At 47.6% G+C, this 26,648-nt stretch overlaps 1 protein-coding gene across 1 annotated transcript in view; it reads right to left on the bottom strand.

Moving 5' to 3' along the window:
- Positions 1–421: 421 nt before the first annotated feature.
- Positions 422–26,648, bottom strand: part of PTH1R (parathyroid hormone 1 receptor) — a 95,469-nt gene continuing 69,242 nt past the window's right edge. The window contains exons 5-13 of the mRNA XM_059477021.1: positions 26,059–26,153; positions 23,442–23,628; positions 19,914–20,067; positions 12,765–12,825; positions 10,740–10,806; positions 7,424–7,518; positions 4,837–4,978; positions 4,326–4,367; positions 422–2,695 (exon numbers count right to left, since the gene is read on the bottom strand). Of these exons, the coding sequence (XP_059333004.1) occupies positions 2,333–2,695; positions 4,326–4,367; positions 4,837–4,978; positions 7,424–7,518; positions 10,740–10,806; positions 12,765–12,825; positions 19,914–20,067; positions 23,442–23,628; positions 26,059–26,153 (1,206 nt within the window). The 3' untranslated portion in view covers positions 422–2,332. The remainder of the gene's footprint in view (positions 2,696–4,325; positions 4,368–4,836; positions 4,979–7,423; positions 7,519–10,739; positions 10,807–12,764; positions 12,826–19,913; positions 20,068–23,441; positions 23,629–26,058; positions 26,154–26,648) is intronic.

Genomic DNA, 26,648 nt, shown 5'->3' on the forward strand with positions numbered 1-26,648 from the left:
CCCAGGAATGATGGGAGTGCACTGTGACAAACAGATCCTGCTGGGCCTTAGTGGCAGTTTTCCCTCTGTTTTGGTGTCAGCATTATCCCAATTTTTACATGGATGCTGCTCACGCACAGAAACATCCAGGAAAGAGAAATCTATCTATGATTTGCAATTCAAAGCATTTTGAAAAATATTTCTTCCCCCTGCACAACCCTAGTGCCTGTAATTTTCATCTACATTTAAAAAGAGGTTTGCTTTATGTTAATCCTAAATAATCCAGTGTTGAATTCATTTCAGTGAGATCTGCATTTTAGGAGTGGGGGTTATGTTTGTTTATAAATAAATTTATGGCTTTTGCTGATTCCTTGAATTTCTGAGGGATTGTCAAATGTTCTCAATCTGGAGTAATAAACACAAGCAAAGAGTGAGTCACTGCTTGGGGTTTTTTGGTATTTTTGCTTTGTTCCAGCAGTAAAATTATAACTTAGAAATATCTTTGAGCCAGAAAATCAGGAGGGGTAGAAGAAGACAGCAGGAAAATGATTTGATTTTTGAAAAGTTGTTATTTTGATAACTCTTATTTGGTGGGAAATGGTTATGATGAGGTCTGACTTCTTCTGATGAGGTGAAACAAGAAAAGAACATCATGAATAAATATTGGCTGTCAAAGATTTCTGTTCAGGACAAGAGGGAACGGCCTCAGGCTGGGCCAGGGCAGGCTTGGGGTGGACAGCAGCAGGAATTTCCTCATGGAAAGGGTGCTCAGGCCTTGGAAGGAGCTGCCCAGGGAGGTTTGGAGCCCCCACCCCTGGAGGTGTCCAAGGAATTCCTGGATGTGGCACTTGGTGCTCTGATGGGGATTGGGCACAGCTCAAACTTGAGGGCTTTTCCAACCTCAGGGATTCTGGGATTCTGCGAGGATGGAGAGGAGCTCCAGCTCCTGTCAGGACCTCACAGCCACCACATCTCCCACCAGGTCTGAACCCAAACCTTGGACATGTCAGAGTGAGGAGACTTTTCCCTGGATTCCACTGGGCTTTGGTCAGAGGTAATCTGAGAAACATCTGAATCTGAAATTAAAAACCTTTTAGGCTACCGAGTTTGGGGGACACAAGGTCAGGATCCCACCTGCTCTTCCTGACTTCCTTCAGACTCTGGGGAAATGAAACCTTAATTAGTCCTCAGAAGAGCAGCTGGTTGAGTTGCTCTTATAAGGGTTTGGATTAATTTTTCAGAGAAACTGTGGATCCACATCCACAGATTCCACATCCCTGGAAGAGTCCAAGGCCAGGCTGGACAGGGCTTGGAGCAACCTGGGACAGTGGGAAGTGTCCCTGCCATGGCAGGGGGTGGAACAATGTGACCTTTAAGGTTCCATCCGACCCAAACCATTCCAGAATTCCACAAACAGGACATTCAGAGAGCAGAGTGAGGAACAATCCCGAGTTTTAAGAAAGGATGGAAGCTGCTTTCCAGGAGCACCCACAAAAAGGCAGGGCCGAGGGATCCACCCTGGGAGCTGATTTTAGCCACAATCACCTCTCTGGGACATGCAAATTCCGTGCCCTTGGTGGTTCCCTCTCCACCTGCCCCTCTGGAAGAGCAGGAATGCCACACATGCCCATCACCACATCCAACCCTAAAATTGTACCAGTTCCTGCCTTGCCCCAGGACTCAGGGAAAGGAGAGGACAATCCCTGCCTGCCTCCATGAGCTGTTAACCCTCCCCACCCCGGAGAAGCATTTTGCCAAGGAGTGAGAATTCCCAAGGGAAGAAGAACATGGGGATGGTTGTACCCAACACAACGGATGGTAGGGCCGACAGATGGAGGGGCTTTTCCCAGCCCTGTGTGCGTCACCAGGCAGATCCACAGGCAGAGAACAAACCAAACCCAAGGCACTGCCCCCCGGGGTGGCTTGTCCCCTCCCAGGACGATGGCCCTGCACCCTCCCTGCACGCCTCCTGCTTTCCTGGGGGACGCTCCCGTCCTCCTCGGCCGCCCACGCTCCCCGAGGGATCCAAGGACCACGCAGGGCTTTGCAGCCCTGGTCTCCAGTGTCCAGCAGGTCTGGAGAGCTCTGTTATCAGCAGGAGAACGTGGATCACGGAATTCACGGATGGCATCACCCACTGGCCACGCTGGTGGTTCGCTTTTTGGTTTTTTTTTTTTTTTTTTTTTTTTTGTTTCCCCAAATAACTTAATCTCTCATTCCACAGAGCAGAGGAGCTGCATGGAAACCCTCGGAATCCGCTGCATGGCCTGATGGTCTTTTCCCACTAAATGCTCTCCAGGAACCATTTTTTTTTTCATCCTTTGGCTGCATTTTTCCTTTCCTCCTCCTGTCTTTACATCACTGTCTCTCTCTCCTCTTCCACCAGGACCGTGGGTCTGTCTCCATCGTAGAGCCCGGAGCCGTTCAGGTATTCCTCATCCTTGTTGTACTGCTCCGGGCCGGAGGAAGGCATGGAATTCTCTGAAATGGAGCCATTTTTCACATAACCTGGCAAATTCCTGTGGCCGTTGAGGGTCCCTGGAATAAGTCTCGTGTTGAGGTGGAGGGCAAGCGCCCCTCTGGTGGCTACATTTGTGATGCTGGTGTGGGAAACCATTGGTCCATAACTGTAGGTTGTGCTCCCACTCCGGGCTTTCCTTTTAAAGTCAAGTGCTAAAGTCCACCTGCTCCATGACTTCTTTATTTCTGCTTGGACCTGAGGGGAAAAAAGGAGGAAAAACAAAAACCATGAGTGGGAGAAGAAAAATGCCAGAAAAATGTGATGTCCATAAACAGAATGGGTGGGAAACTCTGTGGGGACTTGGAATTTCATGGTCCTTATGGGTCCCTTCCAAGTCAGGAGATTCTGTGATTCCATAAAATTGGAATAAATGCACATTAAATAAGTAATAAATGCATATGAAATAAATAATAAATTCACATAAAAAAAATAGAAGGGAAAAACCCTCATGAGTGGGAGAAGAAAAATGCCAGAAAAATGTGATGTCCATAAACAGAATGGGTGGGAAACTCTGTGGGGACTTGGAATTTCATGGTCTTTATGGGCCCCTTCCAAATCAGGAGATTCTGTGATTCCATGAAATTGGAATAAATTTGCATTAAATAAATAATAAATTCACATTAAAGAAATAATAAATGCACATGAAATAAATAATAAATTCATATTAAATAAATAATAAATCCACATTAAAAAAAAAAAAAAGGAAAGGGGAAAAACTCCCATGAGTGGGAGAAGAAAATGCCAGAAAAATGTGGTGTCCATAAATAGAATGGGTGGGAAACTTTGTGGGGACTTGGAATTTCATGGTCTTTATGGGTCCCTTCCAAATCAGGAGATTCTGTGATTCCATAAAATTGGAAGAAATGCACATTAAATAAATAATGAATTCACATTAAATAAATAATAAATTCACATGAAGTCTTCCCTTTCCAAATGAAGTATTGGACAGTGGGAAGCCGGAATGGCTGAAAACATCTGGCTGAAAATGTGGGATAGCTCTGCCCAAGGGTTGAGGGATGGAGATCAGCACATCCAGGAGGGAATTGTCTCAATGTCCCATAAAAATCAAGTGTCAGTGGGAAAACCACCTTGAGAGGCACCTGAATCCTGAGAAATTTCCCCAGAATGGGAATTTCAGACTGGGTCTAAAGTAGGTCGCTAAATTCAGGGTGAGATCAATTCCCCTTAGATTTTATCCTTGTTTTGTCTGCAGAACACAAACAGTGACTTTTTAGTTTTATTTCCCCTTAAGGTCCATAAATTCAGGTTATAAATGCCCCCTAAAATACATAAATTTAGGTCATAAATTCTCTTTAAAATCCATACATTCCATTTTATCCCAGTCCATGGAAATTCCTCCCTGGGGTGCAGATGCTGACCATCCACTTTCTTAATTAGCAGCAATAAAGGGAATTAATGGAAATGAGGAAGATAAAGTATATCATTCTGGAAATAGATAAAAAAGACCAAAGACACCAGAAAAATCCAGATTTTTTTTTTTGTTAATCAGTGACTCTATCAATCTGGTTTTCTTCCCAATTTGAAATGAAGCAGCACTAAGCAGCAATTGTGCTAGGAAATTAAAAATTCCACATTTTTTCTCCATTAGCTGCTTCCAGTAGCTCATTTATTGGTGCCATGCTGACCTGGGGGTTTTCCACCAGAAAAAAAAAAAATGAAGATTTGAATTTTTTATGTGGACTGAGAGACTTTGGACTGCAAAATAAAGATGTTTGTTGTAGAAAAATGAGGATGTGCTGATGTGCATCCACCTGGGTGTGGAATTAACCCAAGGAGGGAGGGGATAAAGATGTTCACGACTCACCTCTCCATTGCAAAAACAGTATATGATGGCAACAAAAAATCCCTGGAAGGTGGAAGAAACAACAGATTAATGGGAATTTAGGGAAATTTGGGTCTCTTTTCTGCCCAGCACCCCCAGGCCTCTCTGGGATTGGGGACATTCAAAACCTTCTGTGTGTGAGAAATGTGGGGTTGTTCAGTGGGGCAGGAGAGGGAAACAGAGAAAATTCCCTGTGGATGGAGCTCCTGGTGGACCAGGAGCCAGCAGAGTGTCCTGGGGGACAAGAGGCCAACGGGATCATGGCGTGCATTAGGAAGAATTGGGAAGAACATTTTTTGCTGGACAAATTTCCCATTTTCTTGTTGTCTTTTGCAAGCAGAAAACAGATTTGAGGCTTAAATATTTTCAAATCCTCTCATGAATTCATTCTAGCATACTGTAAACCCAGCCCTGCTTCCAAAGGCAGCCTTGCACCCACATTTCCCTCCTCTCCCCGCTGAAATTCCCATTTTTTTCCCCAGAGTTCCAGTACCTGGAAAGAGTTGAACAGCATTTCATAGTGCATTTGAACTTGCCAAAGAATCCCTGACACGTCTGTGTATGGCATAGCCATGAAAACAATATAGTGAACGCCAAACAGAGGCATAAGGACGAGGGTAGATTTCAGCAGCTTCCTGCAGGGAAAAAAAAAAGGGAAAAAAAAGGGGAGGAAAGGGAAAAAAAGGGGGGAAAAAGGGGGGGAAAAAGGGGAGAAAGAAGGGGAAAAAAGGGGAAAATGAAAGGAAAGAGGGAAAGGAAAGGGGGAAAGGAAAGAGGGAAAGGAAAGAGGGAAAGGAAGGGGGAAATAAAGGGGGAAATAAAGGGAAAGAAAAGGGAAAAAAGAAAAGGGGAAAAAGAAAAGGGGAAAAAGAAAAGGGGAAAAAAGAAAAGGAATTAGTGCATGGATAAACCTCCCCAGCATCACCAGCCCAGCCAGGTTTGTCACTAGGCACAAGTTGCTCATGGTTTTCTCCTCGTCCCCTCGGATATGGGATGTCTACACAGGTGCTGTGGAATTCCACATGGAATTCCAGGCTGTTGGTTCATGCTCCAGCACGGGCCAGTCCAACCCTCAACTTGTCCCTGTGTGATGCTGGAGGTGACAGCACTGAGGTGGCTTTTCCAGCCTCAGACCAACTCCAGGCTTGGGTCAGGATCATGGGGGGAGGTGGAAAGGGAGGAAAGGAATTTGTGCTGCAATTCCAGCCCTCAGGCTCCAACTAAAATCCACCAGATCCAATGAATCCCCTTATCCCTAATGGTTCTCCATCTTCCCATGGTCCTACACGACCCACAGTGGCTGCCACTGTTGGGCAGGAGGTGCAGAATTGACTCCCAGAGCTCTTTTCCAACCTCAACCACTCCATTGAGGCAAGGCAGGAAAATCCACTCTGGCTCAGTGACTCCTGTGCAAAGAGCAGATCTGTGTCACGGACATATTTTATGAAAAATCCTTTTGTTAGGATCTTTTCTCTTGAGAAGCTGAAAAGCTTTGGCTTCCCCATGTTTTGCTGCTTTGGAATGTGATTTGGAGAATTGTTTACTCAGCATTTCAATTGCTTTTACTTGATGACCAATGACAGCCACCTGTGTCAAGGCTGTGAGCAGTCACAAGATTTTATCTTTCCTTTCCTTTCCTTTCCTTTCCTTTCCTTTCCTTTCCTTTCCTTTCCTTTCCTTTCCTTTCCTTTCCTTTCCTTTCCTTTCCTTTCCTTTCCTTTCCTTTCCTTTCCTTTCCTTTCCTTTCCTTTCCTTTCCTCTGTTCTTTTAGTATAGTTTTCATTTTCTTTTAATATAATATATATAATAAAATAATAAATCAGCCTTCTGAAACACAGAGTCAAGATTCTCATCTCTTCCCTTGTCGGGGTTGCCTTCAAATTCAGCAAATCTGGAGCAGAGGGAGGTGAGTTAGGAGTAGAATTACTCCAGAAATCCAGGGGAGGAGGACAGAGCAGCGTGGACACTCCTAGGAGGTGCCTTGGGCTTCAGCATCCCTTGGAAAAGCTCCTTTTTCCAGGCAGCAGCTCCTCCTCAGCACAGGATCGGTGCTGGGGACTCCACGGAGGCACCACAACCCCACAACCTTGAGAATTTGGCTGGGCTGGGTCCAGAGGGAATCAGCTTTGCCTGGAAGTGCCATTAATTGAGGGATTAGAGCTCGTGCCAAGAGTTCCAGCAAGTGCCCGAGTGCAGCCGGGATGGGGAAGGGCAGGAACGGCTCCCAGAAAGGGCCAGCACCGCCTCTGTCCTGCAAACCACCCTTTGGGGAATTTAACACTTTAAAAGGAGCAGGCCCCATCCAAACCATAATTAATGGCAAAGCTTCGGCCGGGGAGAAGTAAATAAATGGATAAATCAGAGCCCTGACAGGGCAGCGAGGAGAACTGGGAGGTGTTTTCCTGCCAAATCCCCCTCCTGCCTCAAATGTGTGTTTGGAGAGGGTGGTGGGAGCGATGAGCTCATGGTTTACATCCCAAACCGTTCCGCTCTCCCCCTTCCCAAGTGTCCTCTTGGGCAGTCCAGGAGATCCTGAGAAGCCCTGGGAGCTCTCAAGCAGCCGTGGTGTCCCAGCAATCTGAATTTTCCGTCCAATGTTTGACCATGCTACAAATAACCCGAATTATCAAGGGAGACGAGCTGGCAGAACAAAGGCAAACCAAACAAAAAACGAAACGAACTTGGAATCTTTTTTTCAGTTCAGCCAAGGCACTGAAAACACCCGCTCAAGGGCAGGTTTAACCAATAGGCCAAGCTTAACAAAGCACAAGAGGGGAATAAAAATAAGCAAATAAACTGATACAAGTTTTACAGTCTTCAACAGCACAAACAATGTTTTATTTTTGCACTTTGGGTTCAGAAACTGGCTGAAGAGCTGGAATTCCTCCCTGACCTCCAGCAGGCTGGATTTGAAAGGTTTAGGAGAGTTTTAAATTGCTCTGGTTCATTCTGTATTGCCACACTTGGAAGACAACAAACTTTTGGACTTATTTTAGGTGACACCAGTGTCACCCTGGGCTTTCTCCACAGCCAAGGACTTTGTCCCATCCCAGAAAGGGGACAGGGCAGGTGACACTCACCTGTACTGTTGTCTCGAGTCGCACCTCCCTGCATTCGTCTCTCGGAGCTTGGTTGCGAGGACTCTGATAATATTGATAAAGAGAATAAAATTTACCTGCAGGGGAAAGAAAACAAACAACAAAGAAATGAGAGCTGTTAAAAAAATTGATGAAAAGGGTGGAGTTGTTTGGTTGGTGTTTCCCCCAGGTGAGGCAGGGGCTGGGATTGGGGAGGAAGCTCCTCCTGTGGAAGGGATGAGTGTTCCAGGAATGATCCCAAGGTTTTTAACCTTCAGGGAGAATATGGAATGGCTCACAAGGTGTGGGCATCTAACATGGAAACATCCCCCAGCAGGCTCCTGGAGGAGGCCAAAATGAGGTTTTATTTGTCTTTACAGCCCAGCTGGGATTGAGATCCCCTCGGGATACCAGGAGCACTCTTAGGATGTCATCCCACATTTCCGTGTGCAAAAGGAAAGAGGAACAAGCCCAAGGCACCATGGTGAAAGACACAGAGTGGAGGTAACTGGAGATGACAGCTCAAGAATGAAGAAGGGCAATGAAACTGTTGGATTTCTCTCATATTCCCACTGCCGAGATTCCTCTGGGAAGTCTTTAGAATGGAACAGGCGAGGACAGTCAAGGAATATCATCTACTGCCTTTCAGGGAGACACATCCGTGAACACAACTCGTGGCCAGATGCTCAAGATAATTCCAGTGGTGCCTTGGAACAGGCTGCCCCAGGAAGAGGTGGAATCCCCATGCCGGGAAGAGGTGGAATCCCCATCCCAGGAAGTGGTGGAATCCCATGTGCATGTGGCACCTGGGGACAAGGGTTAGTGGTGACCATGGTGGTGCTGGGGAATGGTTGGACTTGACCTGGGAGAACATTTCCAACCTTTGTGACTCTGTGATTCCAGTCTTGTCCTAGAGGAATGCACTGAGAAAAATTTATTGGCAACAACTCACGGAGAGGAAAGATGGGTTGGCACTGGGGAGATTCCCATCTTTGTAGGGCTCTTCAGAGCTGGTTTCCCTGGATTCCACCAGCTGCTGGCCCAGCCAAACCCTTCCATGGGATTATGGAGAGGGTACAGGCAGGACCATCCCGTAACCTCAATGAGCAGATCCATGTTGTTGGATAATGCCTACGGATTGCTCTGGAGCCTCCAGCATTGTGAGACACAGAATTACCACATCACACACCAGCTTGGAGTTTTAGGGAGAGACCATCGTGAACCTCAAGCTGGATTACCAAGGAGACCTCCTTGGATTCATTTTGGCTGGAGCCAGAGCAGGTCCATATTCCAGCATTTCCATAACAGAGATCCCACCACAACCATTGGAGAGTCGTTCCCATGGTCAGTTATCCTCCCTGGGAAAACCAGGAATTCCCTGAGCTGCTGAGCAAGCAGGGGCTGGTTTGCCATGGCTTTGTCTGCTGTGGTTGGACTCCTCTTCCTTTGAAGAGGTGTGAGCTCGTTTGGAACTGTTCTCCATAAAAAAAGCAGGGCAGGTCGTGCCACACCCTTTCCGCCACTGGGATATGAATGAAAATTCTCTCCCACAACCATTTCCCTGTTTTCATGAGGTTTGTGGGAATTTTACATGCCTGCAACCCCATTCCCTGAGTTCCATTTGGCTGAAATTTCCTGATTGGCACAGGAATTATAAAGGAGGAACGGACAGACTGACGGGCAGGGAAGGACAGAGCCTGGGGGCATTTAATTCCTTGGAAACCATCTGAAAGGGAAAAAGCAAGCAGAATTTATGCCTTTCTAGGTGTTTTTCCAGCTTTAAAGGCTCCAAAGTGGGATTTTGTTCTGCATTTGTCGGCAAAATTAATTATGTCCAACATTATCAAACCCAAGAGGGAAACTCCTCTGATTTCCCCAAATGTGCTAAATTTGAAAAGAAATCCAGACAAAAGAATTACATGCAAATTAGCAGAAAGTGGAGAGATTTTAAACCCCTCAGCCTCCAAAATCTCATCCAGAAAATGCAGGACTTAGTCCAGCAACGTGGGAATGGCAGAAGCAGCCAAGTGAACAATACGAACCCACAGAAATTAAACAGACACAACCCATGGAATATTTTTGCATAATAAACAGCTGGATTTGCAAATTGCCAGGGCACAGGCACAGCCTCCTGGAGAAACCTTATTTTTCCAAGGATGAGCCTCAATTGGGCTCTTTCTCCTCTGCTAATTGGCCTTTAAATGAAATGTGATGGAGTCGCTGGAATTAATGTAATTGAACTATCTGGACTTTCTTCTCCAGCCTCTTGTTCATTTCCAAAGATGTGGTCTCGTTTCTTCCAAGGAATTGCTGGAGCCAGGTGGAGAATTTCCACCGAAGGGATGAAATCCAGCCCCACCCCAAACCCCAAAAATCTCACCTAATGGCATAGATGAGCACATCCACCTCGGAAAATTTCCTGCTCTTTGTGTGTCTGGTGCTCTTCTCACCCACACTGAGCATCTTCCAAGGCCTCCTGATTTAGGAGGCAGGGGGAAGAGCCTGATTCCAAACCCTCTGGACCATGGAGAGATTCCTGTTGGCTCCACTCGTGGATGAGCGGAAAGGGAGGTGGGATTTGGGGTAGGGCATGAGCTCTTTGACATGGATTTCACCAGGAGACTGAGCAATGGAGAACCCCAATTAAAGAGGGTAGGGGGAAGAGGGTAATTAATGAATTCATTAATTAGGACATAATTGAATTCACCTGGTGCAGATAATTAAATCTTATAACACCCTCTCCAGCTGTGGAGAGCTCCTCTGGGATGATGGGATAATGTCACTTGGATCCTTCCTTTCCCCTCTGGCTCCTGGGTGGGGGTTGGAATAATCCACCCTCAGTGAATAAAGATCCAATCAAAGCTGGGCTGGTTTAATTTCCCTTCTCACCTCAGGCTTCTCAAGTTTTACCAGCTCAGAAATGATGGGATGACCCAGAAATGTGACTGGAAAAAGCTTTGGTCCAGGCACAGACCCCAAATTCCATCTCTTCCCACTGGAGATGCCTGGTAAGAATGTGTTATGATCCCTGAGAGTTTCCAGGATCATCTGGGTTGGAAATATTGCCTTGAATCTTGGTTTAATTTATGATTTTAGGGTCTTAGCCCTGAAAATGTGGGGTTTTTCTCTCCTTGAAGTCACTCACAAACCCTTCTGCCATATTCAGCTTGCAAAATTCCAGGCAGGACAAAAACCCCTCAAAGTGGACATGTAGGGACTATTATAGGGCAGGATTTTTGATAACAGGAGTAGGAAACCCTGGATCAGCTCTTCCCAAGGACCCAAAGGCCTCCCAGCCCCTCACCCATCCCATACTCACCACGATAGCTGCCAGGATGGGCACCTGAATAATCCACTTTAAATTGCCAGCACTCAAGTCCCAACACCTGAGGAGAGATGGACATCCTGTCAGGAAAGCACTGGAAGAGCAAGGGACTCCAGAGTTCCGTTGGAAAAATCCCCTTGGAAGGATGAGTTCCTCCAAAACCTTGCTCTAACCCTGCCTGCACTCAGTGAGGCTTGGGGATATCCCTTTTCCTGCTGTAATGGTACTGAAAAATGAGAATATTCCCATGGTTGGGATGGTTCTGCTCTCCAGAGGGTGAAGTTCTTTCCAGTTCTTTCCACACCCATCCAGATTCATCCCTTCAGGGCAGGAATGGATCTTTTTCCACTTCTTCACTTCCTCACCAGAAAAAAAATTCCTCCATTAAAAGAAATCCAGGTTTTATGAACACAGGAGAGGCTGAACTGATGTGGGATCACAGAATCCTGGAATGGGTTAGGTTGGAAGGGACCTTAAAGATGATTTAATTCTAAATCCCTGCCATGGGAGAGAGGTTGCTCCAAGCCCTGTCCAACCTGGCCTTGGACATGTCCAAAGATGAGGCAGCCACAGCTTCTCTGGGTGACCTGTGCCAGGGCTTCCCCACCCTCACAGGAAAGAATTGTTCCCAATATCCCAATATCCCATTTATCCTTGACCTCTGGCAGTGGGAAGCCATTCCCTGTGTCCTGTCCCTCCAGTTCCTGAAGAATAATCCCTCCTCAGTTTCCCTGTAGGCCTCTTCAGTCCTGGAAGTGTCCCTGCTCATGGCAGGGGGTTGGATTAGGTGACTTTTAAATGTCTTTTCCAACCCAACCATTCCATGATTCCCCCTTGGAATAAACCTGCACAACTTCCCATGGGGACAGGTGGTGATGGGGACAATGCTGGGGTTCCACATTCACTTCCTGAAGGTTTCCGTCAACCAAAATCCCCCAAAATCTTTAATCTCCATCCACCTTCAGTCCTTATTCCCAGTGAGGACTGGGAGGGCCAGTTGGTGATGTGGATGTTGGGATGTTGGGATGTTGGGATGTTGGGATGTTGGGATGTCGGGATATTGGGATGTTGGGATGTTGGGATGCAATCCTCTATCTGCCAAGGAGGGATGGGCTCCATTTGCTCCCAGGAGTTTCCAGCAGCCACTGGAAAAGCTGACTCAGTGTTAATTATTCTGTTGGAATTCTCTCCATCCCTGGAGGCAGGAATGCCACAGCTTTTCCTTATCTGATCCAGGTAACCCCCACATGGCACTGGCAGTTTTCCCAGGCCAGCTCCTCAGGGAAGGCGAGGCTGGAAACCACCAGAGCTCCCTGGAACCCAGAGCATCCCTGGAGGATGAGCTGGTGTCACAGATGTGTCACCCTTCAGCAGCTCTGCTGGTCCACCCGCCCAAGCCTGGAGCTGAAGTCTCCTTTGGAAAGCAGTGCCTTCCCAGGCAGAGCCATTTGGGAATGCCCAGGGACCCTCAGAGGGAGGATCCTGGGATCATGGAAACGCCTGTGTGGTCAAGCCTGTGAGTTCTGGGGGAAAGGCCAGGTTGGACAGGGCTTGGAGCAGCCTGGGACAGTGGAAGGAGTTCCTGCCCATGGCAGGGGTGGAATGGGATGAGCTTTAAGGTCCCTTCCAACCCAAACCATCCTGGGATTGTAAAATCCATGGAGGAGTTACAGTTCTACCACCCCACCATGACCAAACCTCCCTGACTGTGCTGCAGCTGCTGTGTCCCAAATTCATTCCTGCTCATGCAGGATTTTAAGGATCCCTGTCTTGTCCCTGCCCAGCTGTGACACGGCCCCCTTATTCCCAGGGATAACAACTGCAGGCATTCCCATTTATTGGATCCTGCAAAGCGCAAGGAAAAATCATCCTTCCCTTCCGTCCACCAACCTCCTCCAAAAGTTAATGATGTCAGAGTAGAATTCCAGCTTTGCCTGGTTCTTTTTCCTTTTGAATTCACCCATAAATCCACAAAACTCTGAACGTAAGAGGGAAAGAAGGAAACCCAGTGGGACTTACTCTGTGTCGGCCAGAGTGGCTCTGACGCTGGCCCACACTGTGACAAACACAGCAGGGAGTCCTGCAAGAGAACACAGGGGACACGAGGTCAGTGGGCACCGAGGGCTCCGGCACCAAAATTCCAGGTGGAGTGGGTTAGGGGAAGGTGGGAGGAGGAGCTTTTAATTATTCAGGCAGGATTGAGGCTGAGCTTTCACATCTGAGAACTGAACTGGTTCAGTTTGGGGGGCTCACTACAAAGACATTGAGGGGCTGGAGCGCGTCCAGGGAACGAAAAGGAGTTGGGAAGGGTCTGGAGAATTCCTGAGGGAGTTGGAAAGGGGCTCAGCCTGGAGAGAAGGAGGCTCAGGAGGGACCTTGTGGCTCTGCACAGCTCCTGACAGGAGGGCACAGCTGGGGGGTCAGGCTCTGCTCCAGGGAACAGGGACAGGAGGAGAGGGAGCGGCCTCAGGCTGGGCCAGGGGAGGTTTGGGTTGGAAATTTGGAAATTTCCTTCCCCCAAAGGGGCTGTTACACATTGGGACTGCCCAGGGCAGGGGGGAGTCCCCATCCCTGAAGGGATTTAAATCTCTGTGGATGTGGCACTTGTGGACATGGTCAGGGGTGGCATTGGCAGTGCTGGGAATGGTTGGACTCGATACTCTCTGAGGCCTCAGAGTGCTGGAACCTGAAAGGCTGAAACTGGCTTTGGCCAACTCATCCCGTGGGTGATCCCATGGCTCTGCTCTGGAGCCAGGCTGGAGAGCTGGGAATGTTCCCCAGGAGAGGAGAAGCTCCAGGGAGAGCTCAGAGCCCCTGTCAGGGCCTGGAGGGGCTCCAGGAGAGCTGGAGAGGGACTGGGGACAAGGATGGAGGGACAGGACACAGGGAATGGCTCCCACTGCCAGAGGGCAGGGATGGATGGGAGATTGGGAATTGGGAATTCCTGGCTGGGATGGAATTCTCAGAGGAGCTGGGGCTGCCCCTGGATCCCTGGCAGTGCCCAAGGCCAGGCTGGAGCACCCTGGGACAGTGGAGGTGTCCCTGCCATGGTAGAAGGTGGAATGGGATGATCCTCATGACCCCATCCAACCCAAACTATTCCATGATTCCAATGGTTTTATGCAGCACACCTTCTCCAAGATATTTCCTCCCTTCCTTCACATCAAGGAAAGGTACAGCAGGAGTCAGGCTCCGACAGTTTCTCCCAGAAAATCCCTGGATGGATTGGAAGCTCTGTTAAATACGAGAGAGCTGCTGCATGAAGCAGAGAAATGCTAAAATTTAGGATTGTGCTTCCAAAATATCCAGCCAAAGGCTCATTCCCAAAGGAACCATCCTGATTTCAACACAGCTACCCCCAGGCCATCATCTTTTCCCTATGAAACGTGGAAAAAAAAATCCCCAATATCCAAATGCAACCTTGTATTTATTTTTCTTTAGGGTCCAGTTATTTGTACAACCGAGTCCCCTACTGGCTTCCCTTAAAAAGCAGGATCCAATCCACAGTAGCTTCCACAAATTTGGGAAGAATGACTCCTTTCAGGTGGAGAAAAAAATTATTAAAAAATAAATAAAGGTGACATTTATCAGCGGGGACTGTGAAGAGGCTGTTCCCAGTCTAAGCTCGCTGGGGCTCGGGGATAAGCCCAGGCTTAACCTTCAGCATGCACTTAAGTCTCATTAGGGTGCTTAAAGGTTTTCCTGACCACGGGGTGTGGAGCAGGGACGGCTGCGTCCCAAACCCAGGGACAACGGGGCCCTTATCCAGGCTGGGAGCTGGGAATGCCGAGGTAATATAAGAAAGCATAAATAATTAAACACAGAGCCTCACTCAGGCCCAGCGCTCCCACAAAGCCACATTTATAAGGAATTCACCCCGTTCCACAATTCCCTGTGCTGCTGGCACTGGGAAGAAAATCCTTGACCTGTCGCACTGGGAACTTGGAGAGAGGGAAGTGAGGGCTCAGGGAGGGTGACAGGCTCCAGCTCTTTCCTCCTCCCTGTCATCCACCCATTCCAGGCTCTGGAAAATCATCCAAGGTTTACATGGATTGAATGCTTTTGGTGCTCTTTCAGTTTATATCCACTGAGGAGCTGCCATGTTGGAAGGCTGCCCATGGAATATTGGATATTCCCACTACAGTGAAGCTCTAAGTCTGAAGGATGGATTTTTTTGGAGATTTGGATATACTTGATGGGAATCTGTTCCTCTCTTGCCTGTCCTGAGCTTCAGAAGAGACACAATTCCCATTCTTGCTAATCCCGCGCCAACTTGGAGATCCCAAGCAACAATAAAATACCCAGGGGAGAACAGTTATCCCTAAAAATACCAACATGTGCATGGATGGATGGATGGATGGATGGATGGATGATGGATGGATGGATGGATGGATGGATGGATGGATGGATGATGGATGGATGGATGGATGAAGGATGGATGATGGATGGATGGATGGATGGATGGATGGATGGATGGATGGATGATGGATGGATGGATGGATGGATGATGGATGGATGAAGGATGGATGATGGATGGATGGATGGATGGATGGATGGATGGATGATGGATGGATGGATGGATGGATGGATGGATGGATGGATGGATGGATGGATGATGGATGGATGAAGGATGGATGATGGATGGATGGATGGATGGATGGATGGATGGATGGATGGATGGATGAAGGATGGATGATGGATGGATGGATGGATGGATGGATGGATGGATGGATGGATGATGGACAGATGAATGGATAGATGGATGGATGGACAGATGCATAGACAGATGCATGGATGCACAGATACATGAATACATGGATAGATGGAGTGATGGATGGATGGATGGATGGATGGATGGATGGATGGATATATGGATACACGAAAACATGGATGGATGGATGGATGGATGGATGGATGGATGGATGGATGGATGCATGGATACATGGACACATGGATGGATGTGCTCCCTGCCTCCAGCCCAGCCCCCGCCGTGCCGTGAGCGACTTGTACAGAATCCACATTGTATGCGCTGTGCATTTCCAGCCACACACACAGTGTGTACAATGCAGGTGCTATAAAGTCAGGAATCTCCCCAGCAGCCGGAAAATTGGAAAGCTCTGCTGGCCACCCCACCACACCCCCTCGAGGGCTTTTCCTGTGTCTGTGTCTCCCAGCAGCTGGAAAAATGGGTTTCATGCATGTGGAGTGAGGGAGCGACTCTGGAAGGGAGTTTGGGAGTAAAGACCTTGTGTAGGTCTGGGAATTCTGGTCTCAATTCCCTGGGATTTAAAAGCTTCTCTGAGGAACAATGCCTGTGTTTTATGAGTCCGTCTGTGTCCCTTTTTCCTGATGTTTAATGGGAATAACAAGAATACTTTTAAGGCCTCTGGTCCTGCTTGGTACATATTTTTCAGGGCAGGATTATTCCTGCTTGGATAAACACGCAGGGCTCATCATCATAGATTTTTGGGGGACCTCCCACCATCCTTTTTATCTTTTCCAGGTGTCCCTGCAATCCCCAATTTGCCAAAATCCAGGGCAGCCCAGCCATGTGTGTGGGAATTAACGTGGTGTGAAGGGAAAACGCCAATGGAATCAGCTTGGGTTTCCTGGCTATTGGTCATGGTTCCTAAACTTCCTTCAAAAAACAGCTGCAGGGAGCTGGGAGTCTCCCAAGGGATTTATTGTTGCCCATAATGTCATTATTTATTTATTTTGGGTGGGTGCTGGCATGGAACGAGTTCCTTTCCATCAGCAGGGTCTCCCTTGGAAGAAGGGAGTTGAGGACTTTGATGGAGCTTGTGCCAGTGAGGATGTGGATTGAAAATACCGGACAGAAATCCACGGAGATGACATCAAAGAATTGCTCTTTGTCCTGCTTTTCCCAGAAATAAAATGTTTCAGGGTGATTTTTGCTCCCTGTTTCCACCTTGGAGATTTCCAGGCAGGACAAATTCAATGTCGATTATTGCCAGGATATTCCAGTGTTGGGGGCAAATCTGTCTTTTCTGTGGGATAACTATTTATCCCCGATTCCCCGTCACTCATTGCTGCGGTGTGGGCAGGATCCAGTGCCCGCTGCAGGGAACTGGAATTTTTCCACTGTCTCCAGTGGCTCCTGGATTGGTTTGCCCTTTCCAGTGCCCAAAAATTATCCAAACAATCCGCCTGAGCGGGTGCCTGTGTGGACATTATCATCCCAATCCAAACAAAGCAATCCCGACTGCCCCCGGCGGGATCGTGTGTTCTCATTCCAGAGGAATTTCCATGGGGCAGCCTCAGGCTCCTGAGAGCCCAGGGATGCTGGCTGTTGTGACAGGTGTGACTCCAGCCCTGTGGTCGCTCTGATAAAATGATTATTCCCTGGCAGAGCTTGGGAGAGCTAACGAGAGCAATCCCTGCCTGTCCCGACTTTTTCCCCTTTGGTTTTGCTTGTTAAACACATGGCATTATTTTCCAGCTGCTTCCCTCTCCTCCCGAATTCCCTCTGGGGAATTGCTTCTTTAGATCTGCTCTTTGCAGTTTAATGTTATTTTTTTGAGAGGGAATTTTTACAGAGCCTGAAGGTTTGGAGGAAGATGAGTTTATTTCTCTTTTCTAATTTAATTTAGTTGGGGTTTTGTTCATTTGCTTTAGCAAAGAGGTGCCATCCAGAGCCCTCTCTGGCCCTCAGCAGCTGAGATAAGAAATGCCAAATCCCCAAAATAAAATCCCAGAATGATCTGGGTGACAAGGGACCTTAAATCCCATCTCATTCCCCTCCCTGCCAAGGGCAGGGACAACTTCCACTGTCCCAGGTTGCTCCAAACCCCATCAAATATCTCTCAATTTGTTGATTTTCACAGAATTTTTCCAGCTGTCCAGGACCAGGCTTTTCCTGAGAGATGGATTCCCACTTTGGAATATTTCTACATTTACACTTCCCATCTTTATCATCTGTCAACACCAGCAGTTTCTGACCTATGGAGCAGCTGAATAGGAGATTTGGGAGCAGCTTCTTCCTCATTTGGGGAAGGAGAAAGGCTGGAGAGAGCCCTGCCCTGGAGTATTGAATCCCAAAAATCTGCAATCCTTCATGAACTCAGTTCTGGGTTCCCTGCCTTGCTCTGAGTTCCACCATTAGGGACAGCCACCAACTTTTTTCCATAAAAGTCTCATTTTGGAATGGGGGTGTAGGGGTGCACACCTCAACCTTGTCCTAAAAATGCAGTCAGGATGTGGCCAGGTGGATTTGGGATATGGAATTTGGGAAGTGGGGCTGTGCCAGGTAACCACAGCCCCCCTGGAGACCCCTGGACAGGTTTTCCTGCTAATTCCTGTTTAAACCCACACCCCATTATCCTCAAGGATCATCGGAAACATTCCCTGTTCTCCTCCCAACCTCCAGGCTCTGAGACAACTGTGGGCAGTTGTTTTATTGTCCCAGCACCTCGTAACTCCTGGGAAGCCAAAATTAAAGCCAGGAGTGAACAGAAATCCCATTCTCCTCCGAAATGTGCGTGCCCAAAACGTCTTCTCCTAATGAGCCCCTTCCCTGCACCAACATCCCGCCCCTTTCTCGTTACTCAGGGAAAAGATGCCCAAGTTGAAAGAAAAGGAAAATAAAAACCTCTTCCCCACAAATTGCAGGTTTCCAGTGGTGTTCCAAGGCTCAGGAGACCTCAAGGATTTGAACCAGCTGAGGTTTGAGGGAGGAAATCAGAGCTTGAGGCTCTCATTGGGAGCAGATGCTCAAAACCTCCCACAGATTTCTGCACCTCCAGCTCAGCACTGGTTTCTCAGCAGGAGATCCTGGGAAGAGGTGGGGATAAATCCCTGAAATTGGCTGTCTCATCCCAAATTTAGCCTTCACATTTCCTGCCCTGGAAGGGTGGGAAAACGTGGAGGTGGTGAGGCACCACCAGAGATTTGGGGCTGCCCCTGGATCCCTGGAAGTGTCCAAGGCCAGGTTGGACATTGGGGCTTGGAGCAACCCGGGATAACAGGAGGTGTCCCTGCCCATGGCAGGGGTGGCACTGGATGGGATTTGAGGTCCCTTCCAACCCCATCCCATCCTGGGATTCCCTGGCTCTTTGTGCTGCCTCTCCAAGCCTGGGCTGATCCTTCTGGAGAGCCTGGAAGAGCCACAGTAAGAACATCCCAATTCCAGAATGATAACGCCACAATTCCAGAATGGTAACACCACAATTCCAGAATGATAACACTCCAATTCCAGAATGATAACGCCACAATTCCAGAATGGTAACACCACAATTCCAGAATGATAACACTCCAATTCCAGAATGATAACGCCACAATTCCAGAATGGTAACACCACAATTCCAGAATGATAACACTCCAATTCCAGAATGATAACACTCCAATTCCAGAATGGTAACACCACAATTCCAGAATGGTAACACCACAATTCCAGAATGGTAGCACCACAATTCCAGAATGATAACACTCCAATTCCAGAATGATAACACCACAATTCCAGAATGGTAACACCACGATTTCGGAATGGTAACACCACAGTTCCAGAATGATAAAAGCTTCCCAGTGTTGGAATTAGAAATATCAGGAATTCTTAGAATTTTGAATTTGTAAGTCAAAGTTTAGAGTTAAACACGGGATTTGATTTAAGACTCGGGAAAAAGCTTTTAAATTTAGGTATTAAAAATAAAAATGTAGATTTATAGTTTAAAGTAAAGACACATTAAACTAAATAAAATAAAGTTTGGAGTTTTGGAGTTTAAGATATAGAAAAAATAAAAGTAGTTATAGAAGTAAACAAAAATATTAGAATTTAGTCTTATAAGTTTGTGTAATATAATATAATTAACTAAGAAATTTATACTGTAATATAAGTAAAAATATTAAAATATTAGGTTTTAAATATAAATATTTTTATTAATACTGTTTTATTAATCAATAGCTCCTTAAAAAGTCTTATAATTAAAGGCCTTGTGATTTTTTTTAAAGTCCTGTATTTTTAAAACTCAGAAGTCCCATCTCTAACTTATTCAAAACTCCCCACAAAAAAAATTATCACATCCCAGGATGGAAAGCCTGTCCTTACAGGAGTTGCTCATCCTGCCTCTATCCCCTCTCCCATATTTCTGTGCATCCACAGTTTCCTTCAGGAACCACCTCCAAGAGGCTCTTCCAGGAGCAGCCATGACTTACCCCAGCCAAATAATGTGAATCCCCAGAGATATTTCTTCTCTGAGAAAAATGCCATGAAGATGAGGCTGTGGAGATAGAGCCCTTCCACCAGGATCCAGTAGTAATTGGTAGCCAGGAAGTAGAGGAAGAAGGTGACAGCTACTTTACAGCCCACCTGCAGCGACCACAGAAGGACAGAGAAGGAACACAGGGTGAAATTCCTGTGCTGCGCAAACACATTGAGGTGGGGTGGGGAACAAGGTGGAGAAAGGAAATAAATCAGAAAAATCTGTTTCAGGGTTTTTTGTGACATGGAAAACCTGTGGAAGAGCAGGAAAGATGAACTGTTGGGAAAAAAATCCCAAGCCAAAGATATTTTTTCCTACAGCAGGTGAGTAGAGAAAAAGATGATGGCCTGATCCTGCTCTCTCCCAACCTGGTGATGAGGGGCTCACACACTTCCTAGAGCAGTTAGGGTTCATCTTTCCCAGTGTTTCATCTTTTCCCAGTGTTTCATCTTTCCCTGTTTCCCCATGTTCCTTGTCCATGTTGGAGACCAAGGGGCCTTGGCCCACTTGTCCCAGTCTGGGTGTCCTGCTGAAGTCACAGCACTTGGAATTACAACTCTTTCCTCAGCTCATGGAGAGACCAAGGTGGGATGGAGTCACCCCTCCATCCTGTCATGGATGTCCACACCAGGATCCTCCAGGTCTGTTTGTCTGTCCCCAACAACTGGGAACTGTTGAGAAGGCTCCTGCTGCCTTTGGAGCCAGGTGTTCCAAGAGCAAACAGGACCTGGAGGATTTTCCCTGGATACCCCAAGGTGTCCCACCTGAGCTGCAAGGTGGGAGATCTGGGAGAGACTTCCAGGACATTGTGGAGATAAATGGAGTCCTAAGCTGAGCTCTTGCTCCACGCTGAGCTGAAATCCTTTAATTTTTTGGGAGCAAAGCCTTGACTGTGGCCCAACACTTCCTTTGGACAAAGCTACCCATCTTCCCAATTTCTCAGCTCCAGTAGAGACAGGCTGCAAAATATTGGTACCACTTTGGGATTAACCAGTGCAAAGCCAGATCTTGTCAATGTGGATATCCTTGGATTCTGGGAAGTTGGATTTCCCAGGAATTCTGTGGCTGCCACGTCCCTTGTCCATCTTTGTGCTGTCCCTTCCTTTAAGAGGAATGAAAAGGACTGACAGAAAATGCCAATAGTAATATCTTGGAAATAAAAAGAGATTTTTTTTAATCCTGGCACAGCTCTTTTGCTAATTTTTTGTCCATCAATATATACACCTATACATATATTTGCATATTGATAAGACATGCACACATGACACTCATTTTCTTTCATACACAGAGGGAGTTAAAATAGATTAATTAAAAAATTCCCTAAATTAATTAATATTTTAATATTTATAAAAAATCCCCATCTAGGTTTAATGACATTTTCTATTTTGTTTTTATATCTATTGCCTCATGCAGGAACGTGAGGCACTAATTGCAAAGTTCCCAGTTTCCTTGGAAACAAAAGAAATCCATTACTTGTCGCCTTCATTGCTTGTTTGCCTTGCAATTCCAAAGAGTGGGAAATGCCATTAAATGCTAATATCCAAAGAATGCCATAGATTATCCTAATTATTCCTTATAATGAGCCCAGCAAGAGGAGAAACACCAAACAATGCAGTGAAACATTTTGTGTTCTTTACAAAAAAAAATGAGAGTTTTGGAGCGTGTTGAGCGAGACTCTGTAAATTAATGACACAGATGTCCGGGGTGGGAAAGGAACACAATGACAAAGTTCCTGTTGGGACACTCAGATGCACAGTGGGACATTCCCAAACCCTCTGATTTTTCACAGGGTGTTGCTGGTTCCTGGTTGTAGCACAAGCTGGGAAATATTTGAGAAGCCAGGCAAATCCACAGGCAGGAAGTTGATCCCAGAATCCTTGAGGTTGGAAAAGACTCCATGACCATCGAGTCCAAGCTGTGCCTGGTCCCCACCAGAGCGCCAAGTGCCACATCCAGGAATTCCTTGGACACCTCCAGGGGTGGGGACTCCAAACCTCCCTGGGTGGTTTCCAAGGCCTGAGCACCCTTTCCATGGGGAAATTCCTGCTGGTGTCCACCTGAGCCTGCCCTGGCCCAGCCTGAGGCCGTTCCCTCTCCTCCTGTCCCTGTTCCCTGAGAGCAGAGCCCGATCTCCCTGGTTGTCCCCTCCTGGCAGGGAGCTGTGGGAAGTGAGAAGGTGAGAAGGATCTGGGCAACATGCAGAGCCCGGATCCTTTGGGAATCCCATCTTTTTGGCAGCTTGGGAAGCAGGGGTTGTGTTCCCTGAGGTGGGGAGCTGGGATTTGCTCAAGGGATTCATGATGGAGTGTGCTTAATCCCATACCTGGGAGTTTGGTGGCATTTTCATCCCAAAGGAACCCAAAGTGGTTCCAAAAAACCAACAAACTCCTGGCCCAGTTCAGAGATCACTTGGGAATTTTCACCAGGAAAAAATGCCTGCTGAGCTGGGAATTTGGCAAGGGATTAATGATGGAGTGGGGTTAATCCCATGCCTGGGAGTTTCACAGCATCTTCATCCCAAAGGAACCCAAAGCGCTTTACAAACTCCTGGGTTTCCATGGGAAATCCATGATGGGACCAACGACAAGGAGAGCCAAGACCTTCAGGATGTGGGAAACTGAGGATGGGCTTCATCTCTCCAAGGACATGGAGAATGCAGATCTTGCCATCAGAGATTTTTATAGAGTGAAATCCCCATGGAATTTTGGAGAAGAGTCCAACTGACCTCACTTCCATTTTTATTTTGGGATGTTGACTTGTCTGCCTGGGTTGACTGCATTGACTCAACCCACCATAAATGGAGCCTGAGGTTCAGGTTGGACAGCAGCAGGAATTTCCACATGGAAAGGTTGCTCAGGCCTCAGAAAAGGCTGCCAGGGAGGTTTGGAGTTGCCATCACCGGAGTTGTCTAAGGAATTCCTGGATGTGGCACTCAGTGCTCTGGACCGGGGACAATGCTGGGATTGTGGACCCACCAGCAATTCCAAGGTTGGATGACCTTGGAATTCTTTTCCAACTCCAACTCAATAATTCTGTCTGAGGTCCCTCTCATAGGCACCACCTCCTCTTTTTAGATGAGCACCACTCTTTCTGTGACCAGCCTCCCCCATTTTCCCTTCCAAAATGTCTTTTTTTCCACATGGGAGGGAGAAAAGTCGTTCCCCATCTGAGGAAATGTTGTGAGCCAGGCTGGATGTTCCTCATGCTGGGATGGTCAGAAATGCTTCCACAGCCATAAATTCCAGGAAGCATCAGGGGAATGTAGATGGGAATCAAACCATCAACCTTGACTGCCATGGGAACAGCTTTTCCTTAGCTCAGGAATTGGAAATCCCTCTGAACCAATGGACTGAGAATGGGAAAGGACGGGAAGAGGCTGTGAAAGATGAGTAGGGTGGAAAACTCTCCAAAAGGGGGTAAGTGTTGAACAGAGAGGACAAAGACACGAATCCTGGAAAACCACTGCTCTGGGAATACTCACAAACTGCGATTTATCCGCTGGAGGTGCTTCCGTGATGGATTTCAAGTCCTCCTCGGAGATGCGCTCCATCTCCTCCAGGGCTGACCCGGAGTACAGGACCGCGTCCTTCACGAAGATGCTGACGGCCCTCAGCATGAAGGACACAAACAGGTGCATGTGGATGTAGTTCCTAGTGCAGTGCAAACGTCTGGAAGAGGAGAAGAAGGATTGGGAAGTTCAGTCCAGCTGTTGGATGGAGCCATGGACACTTCTGGCCCTGCAGAGCCCCAGCTCCTCCCACTGGCACCTCATGGGGAGCAGAGTGATGGTCACAGCTCCCTGCTCTCCCATAGGGTTGGGAAGTGGATTAGTACCTTCTCCAGGGACTTCAGGGAATCATGGAATGCTTTGGGATGGATGGGACTTCAAGCCCATCCAGTCCCACCCCCTGCCATGGGCAGGGACAGCTCCCACTGTCCCAGGCTGCTCCAAGCCCCATCCAACCTGTCCTTGGACACTTCCAGGGATCCAGGGGCAGCCACAGCTTCTCTGGGCACCATATGCCAGGGTCTCTCCACCCTCTCAGCCAGGAATTCCTTCCTAAAATCTTCTCTAACCCTGCCCTGTGGCAGTGCGAAGCCATTCCCTGCTATCCAATCCACTCCTGCCCTTGGATTCCAGAGGCTCCAGAACTAGGGGCCGCTGGAAACCTCACAGAGCTTCCTGTAAACCATTAATTTTTTTGTTCAGCTCAATTTAGGAGCAACTCCAACAGTAACTCGGGTGTGCTGGGCTGTTGTCCCTGTTTTCCTGGTGTAAATGTCATCCTTTGGAGCAGTCTGTGGGCTCCACAGCAATGGCAGCAGTGACCCCACAAATCCCAGTTGTAAAGCGCTTTAAGGTCCTTTTTGGAGGAAAAGCTTTTTTGGGGATGGTGAGAGGTGAATGGGTCAGAACCAGGAGGAAGAGGTGTATTTTGGAATCAGGAATCAGGATTTTGGGAAGAAGGAACTGACCTCTTGGGGTCCCCTCTGTCCTCTGGAGCTCTGGCGCCATGCCTGAATTTATGAATGGATTTATATTCCTCTTAAATCCCAATAATCGGCACTAATTAAAGGCTGTGGTTTTATCCCTTTTGCAGGATGTTATGATAACAACACCAGCTGTTCTCTGCACTTTTATAATCCAAATTACACCAAGTGGAACTGATGAGGTTTATTGAATGAGGATTGGCTTTGTTCCCTGCATTTGAAAGGAAGTCAATGAATCTCTGGATTATTGAGGATAAAATCTGGCTTGATCCCTGCTGCTGCTCTGATCCTTGGGATAAAGATGCTCCTGCACAGTTGCCCAGGTGATCTGGGCTGGAAATGAAGTGGGATAAAGATATGGATAAAGAAAAAACAGGAATTCTCTTGCACACGTGGACATGGAATATTTTAACAACCTTGCCAGTGTCCAGTGGGAAATGAAGTGGAGGGAAAAGGTTGGGAGAACAGGAGTGTGGTGTTGGGATGGGGTCTGCAGTGCCCTTTGGATTGGGTTTGTCATGGATTTGGGATTTGCTGTCCAAGCAAACCCCCCTGACACGTTTTGCTATCTGCTGAGAGCTCTGAGCACTTTCAGAGCCCAAAGCCACACATTTCATTCCCAGTGTTCCGTGTCCAGGGCTTGGCTCAAGCTCCCCAAATCCCTCTGCAGACACCACGTGGCTGTTTTGGCCCCCACCAGCTCTTGTCCAGGCCCTGCTGTTTTTTTAGGAGAAGACATGAACAGACATCAAAGAGAAGCAAATCTGGGGCTCAGGGTTTGGGGTCACCCTGCTCTATGGGGTCACCAGATAAAACATTCCCAAAGGACAAATCCCTGGATATGGGTGACACCTTTCATCCCTCCCATCCCATGCTGTTTGTGCCCGCAAGAATCCCAGAATCCCAGAATGGTTTGGGCTGGAAGGGACCTTAAATATCCCATTCCTACCCCAGCACCTTCCACTATCCCAGGCTGCTCCAAGCCCTGTCCAGCCTGGCCTTGGACGCTTCCAGGGATGGAAACTGCAACAGTGGAGTGAGGAATGGATAATGAGGGTTCAAAGTGGCATTTTGGGGTCTAAATCCCTTCAAAGGGCTGGTGGGAAGGGAGGGGACGCAATGGAGTCAGGAGGGTCATTTTTGGATCCCTGGGAAGAGCAGCAGTGTGAGGAGATTGGAGGAATCAGCCTTGGAGTTTTCCATCTCTTTCAACTGGTTCATCCTTCACAAACATTCGGACTTAGAGTGGGATTTCCCTCAGAGAACCTTATTTCTCTGCAAATCAGCCATCTAAAGCTAAGCCAGTCAGCTGCAGGGATGACAGGGACAGAAAATCCTGGACAGCATTCCAAGGGATTCCTGGAGATGCTCCTCCTCCCATTTACTACAAAGAGGGCCTGGAAAACTCCACCTGAGGGAAGCAGAAGGAATTCCAAAATCCCACCCACCATCCCCCAGGAAGTTTGCCCTGGGATACCCTAAAACAGCCCAAATCACAGATGCCACCACCACTGGTGGCTTCCTGAACTGCGCCACCCCAATTTTTATCCTTCCGGAAAAACTCGCGGCTTCTCCGGTGTCGCTTAGGTAAAAACAGAGCCGCCTACCTGAAGTATCCCAGGATAAGGACAGCAACTGTGAGGGATCCCAGGGAGATGGAGTATCCAACAGTATAAATCAAATAGAGGCGATCAAAGACCTCCTGCAGCAGAAACGATGGAGAAAACAGCGTCACATGGGGAACGCAGCCCTCCTGCACCACACAACCCTGGCAGCACACAGAGCCCAGATCCTTCGGGAATCCCATCTTTTTTGGCAGTTTGGGAAATGGGGTTTGTGTTCCTTGAGGTGGGGAGGTGGGATTTTCTCAAGGGATTCATGATGGAATGGGGTTAATCCCATACCTGGGCGTTTCGCAGCATTTTCATCCCAAAGGAACCCAAAGTGGTTCCAACAAACCAACAAACTCCTGGCCCAATTCAGGGATCACTTGGGAATTTTCACGTGGACAAAATGCCTGCTCAGCTGGGAATTTGGAAGGAATTAATGATGGAGTGGGATTAATCCCATACCTGGGAATTTTGCGACATTTTCATCCCAAAGAAACCTGAAGTGCTTTACAAATTCCTGGTCCAGTTCAGGGATCACTTGAGAATTTTCACCTGGACAAAATGCCTGCTCAACATGGAATTTTGCA

Source organism: Ammospiza nelsoni, chromosome 1 (assembly GCF_027579445.1).
Source record: "Ammospiza nelsoni isolate bAmmNel1 chromosome 1, bAmmNel1.pri, whole genome shotgun sequence".
Taxonomy (NCBI): Eukaryota; Metazoa; Chordata; class Aves; order Passeriformes; family Passerellidae; genus Ammospiza; species Ammospiza nelsoni.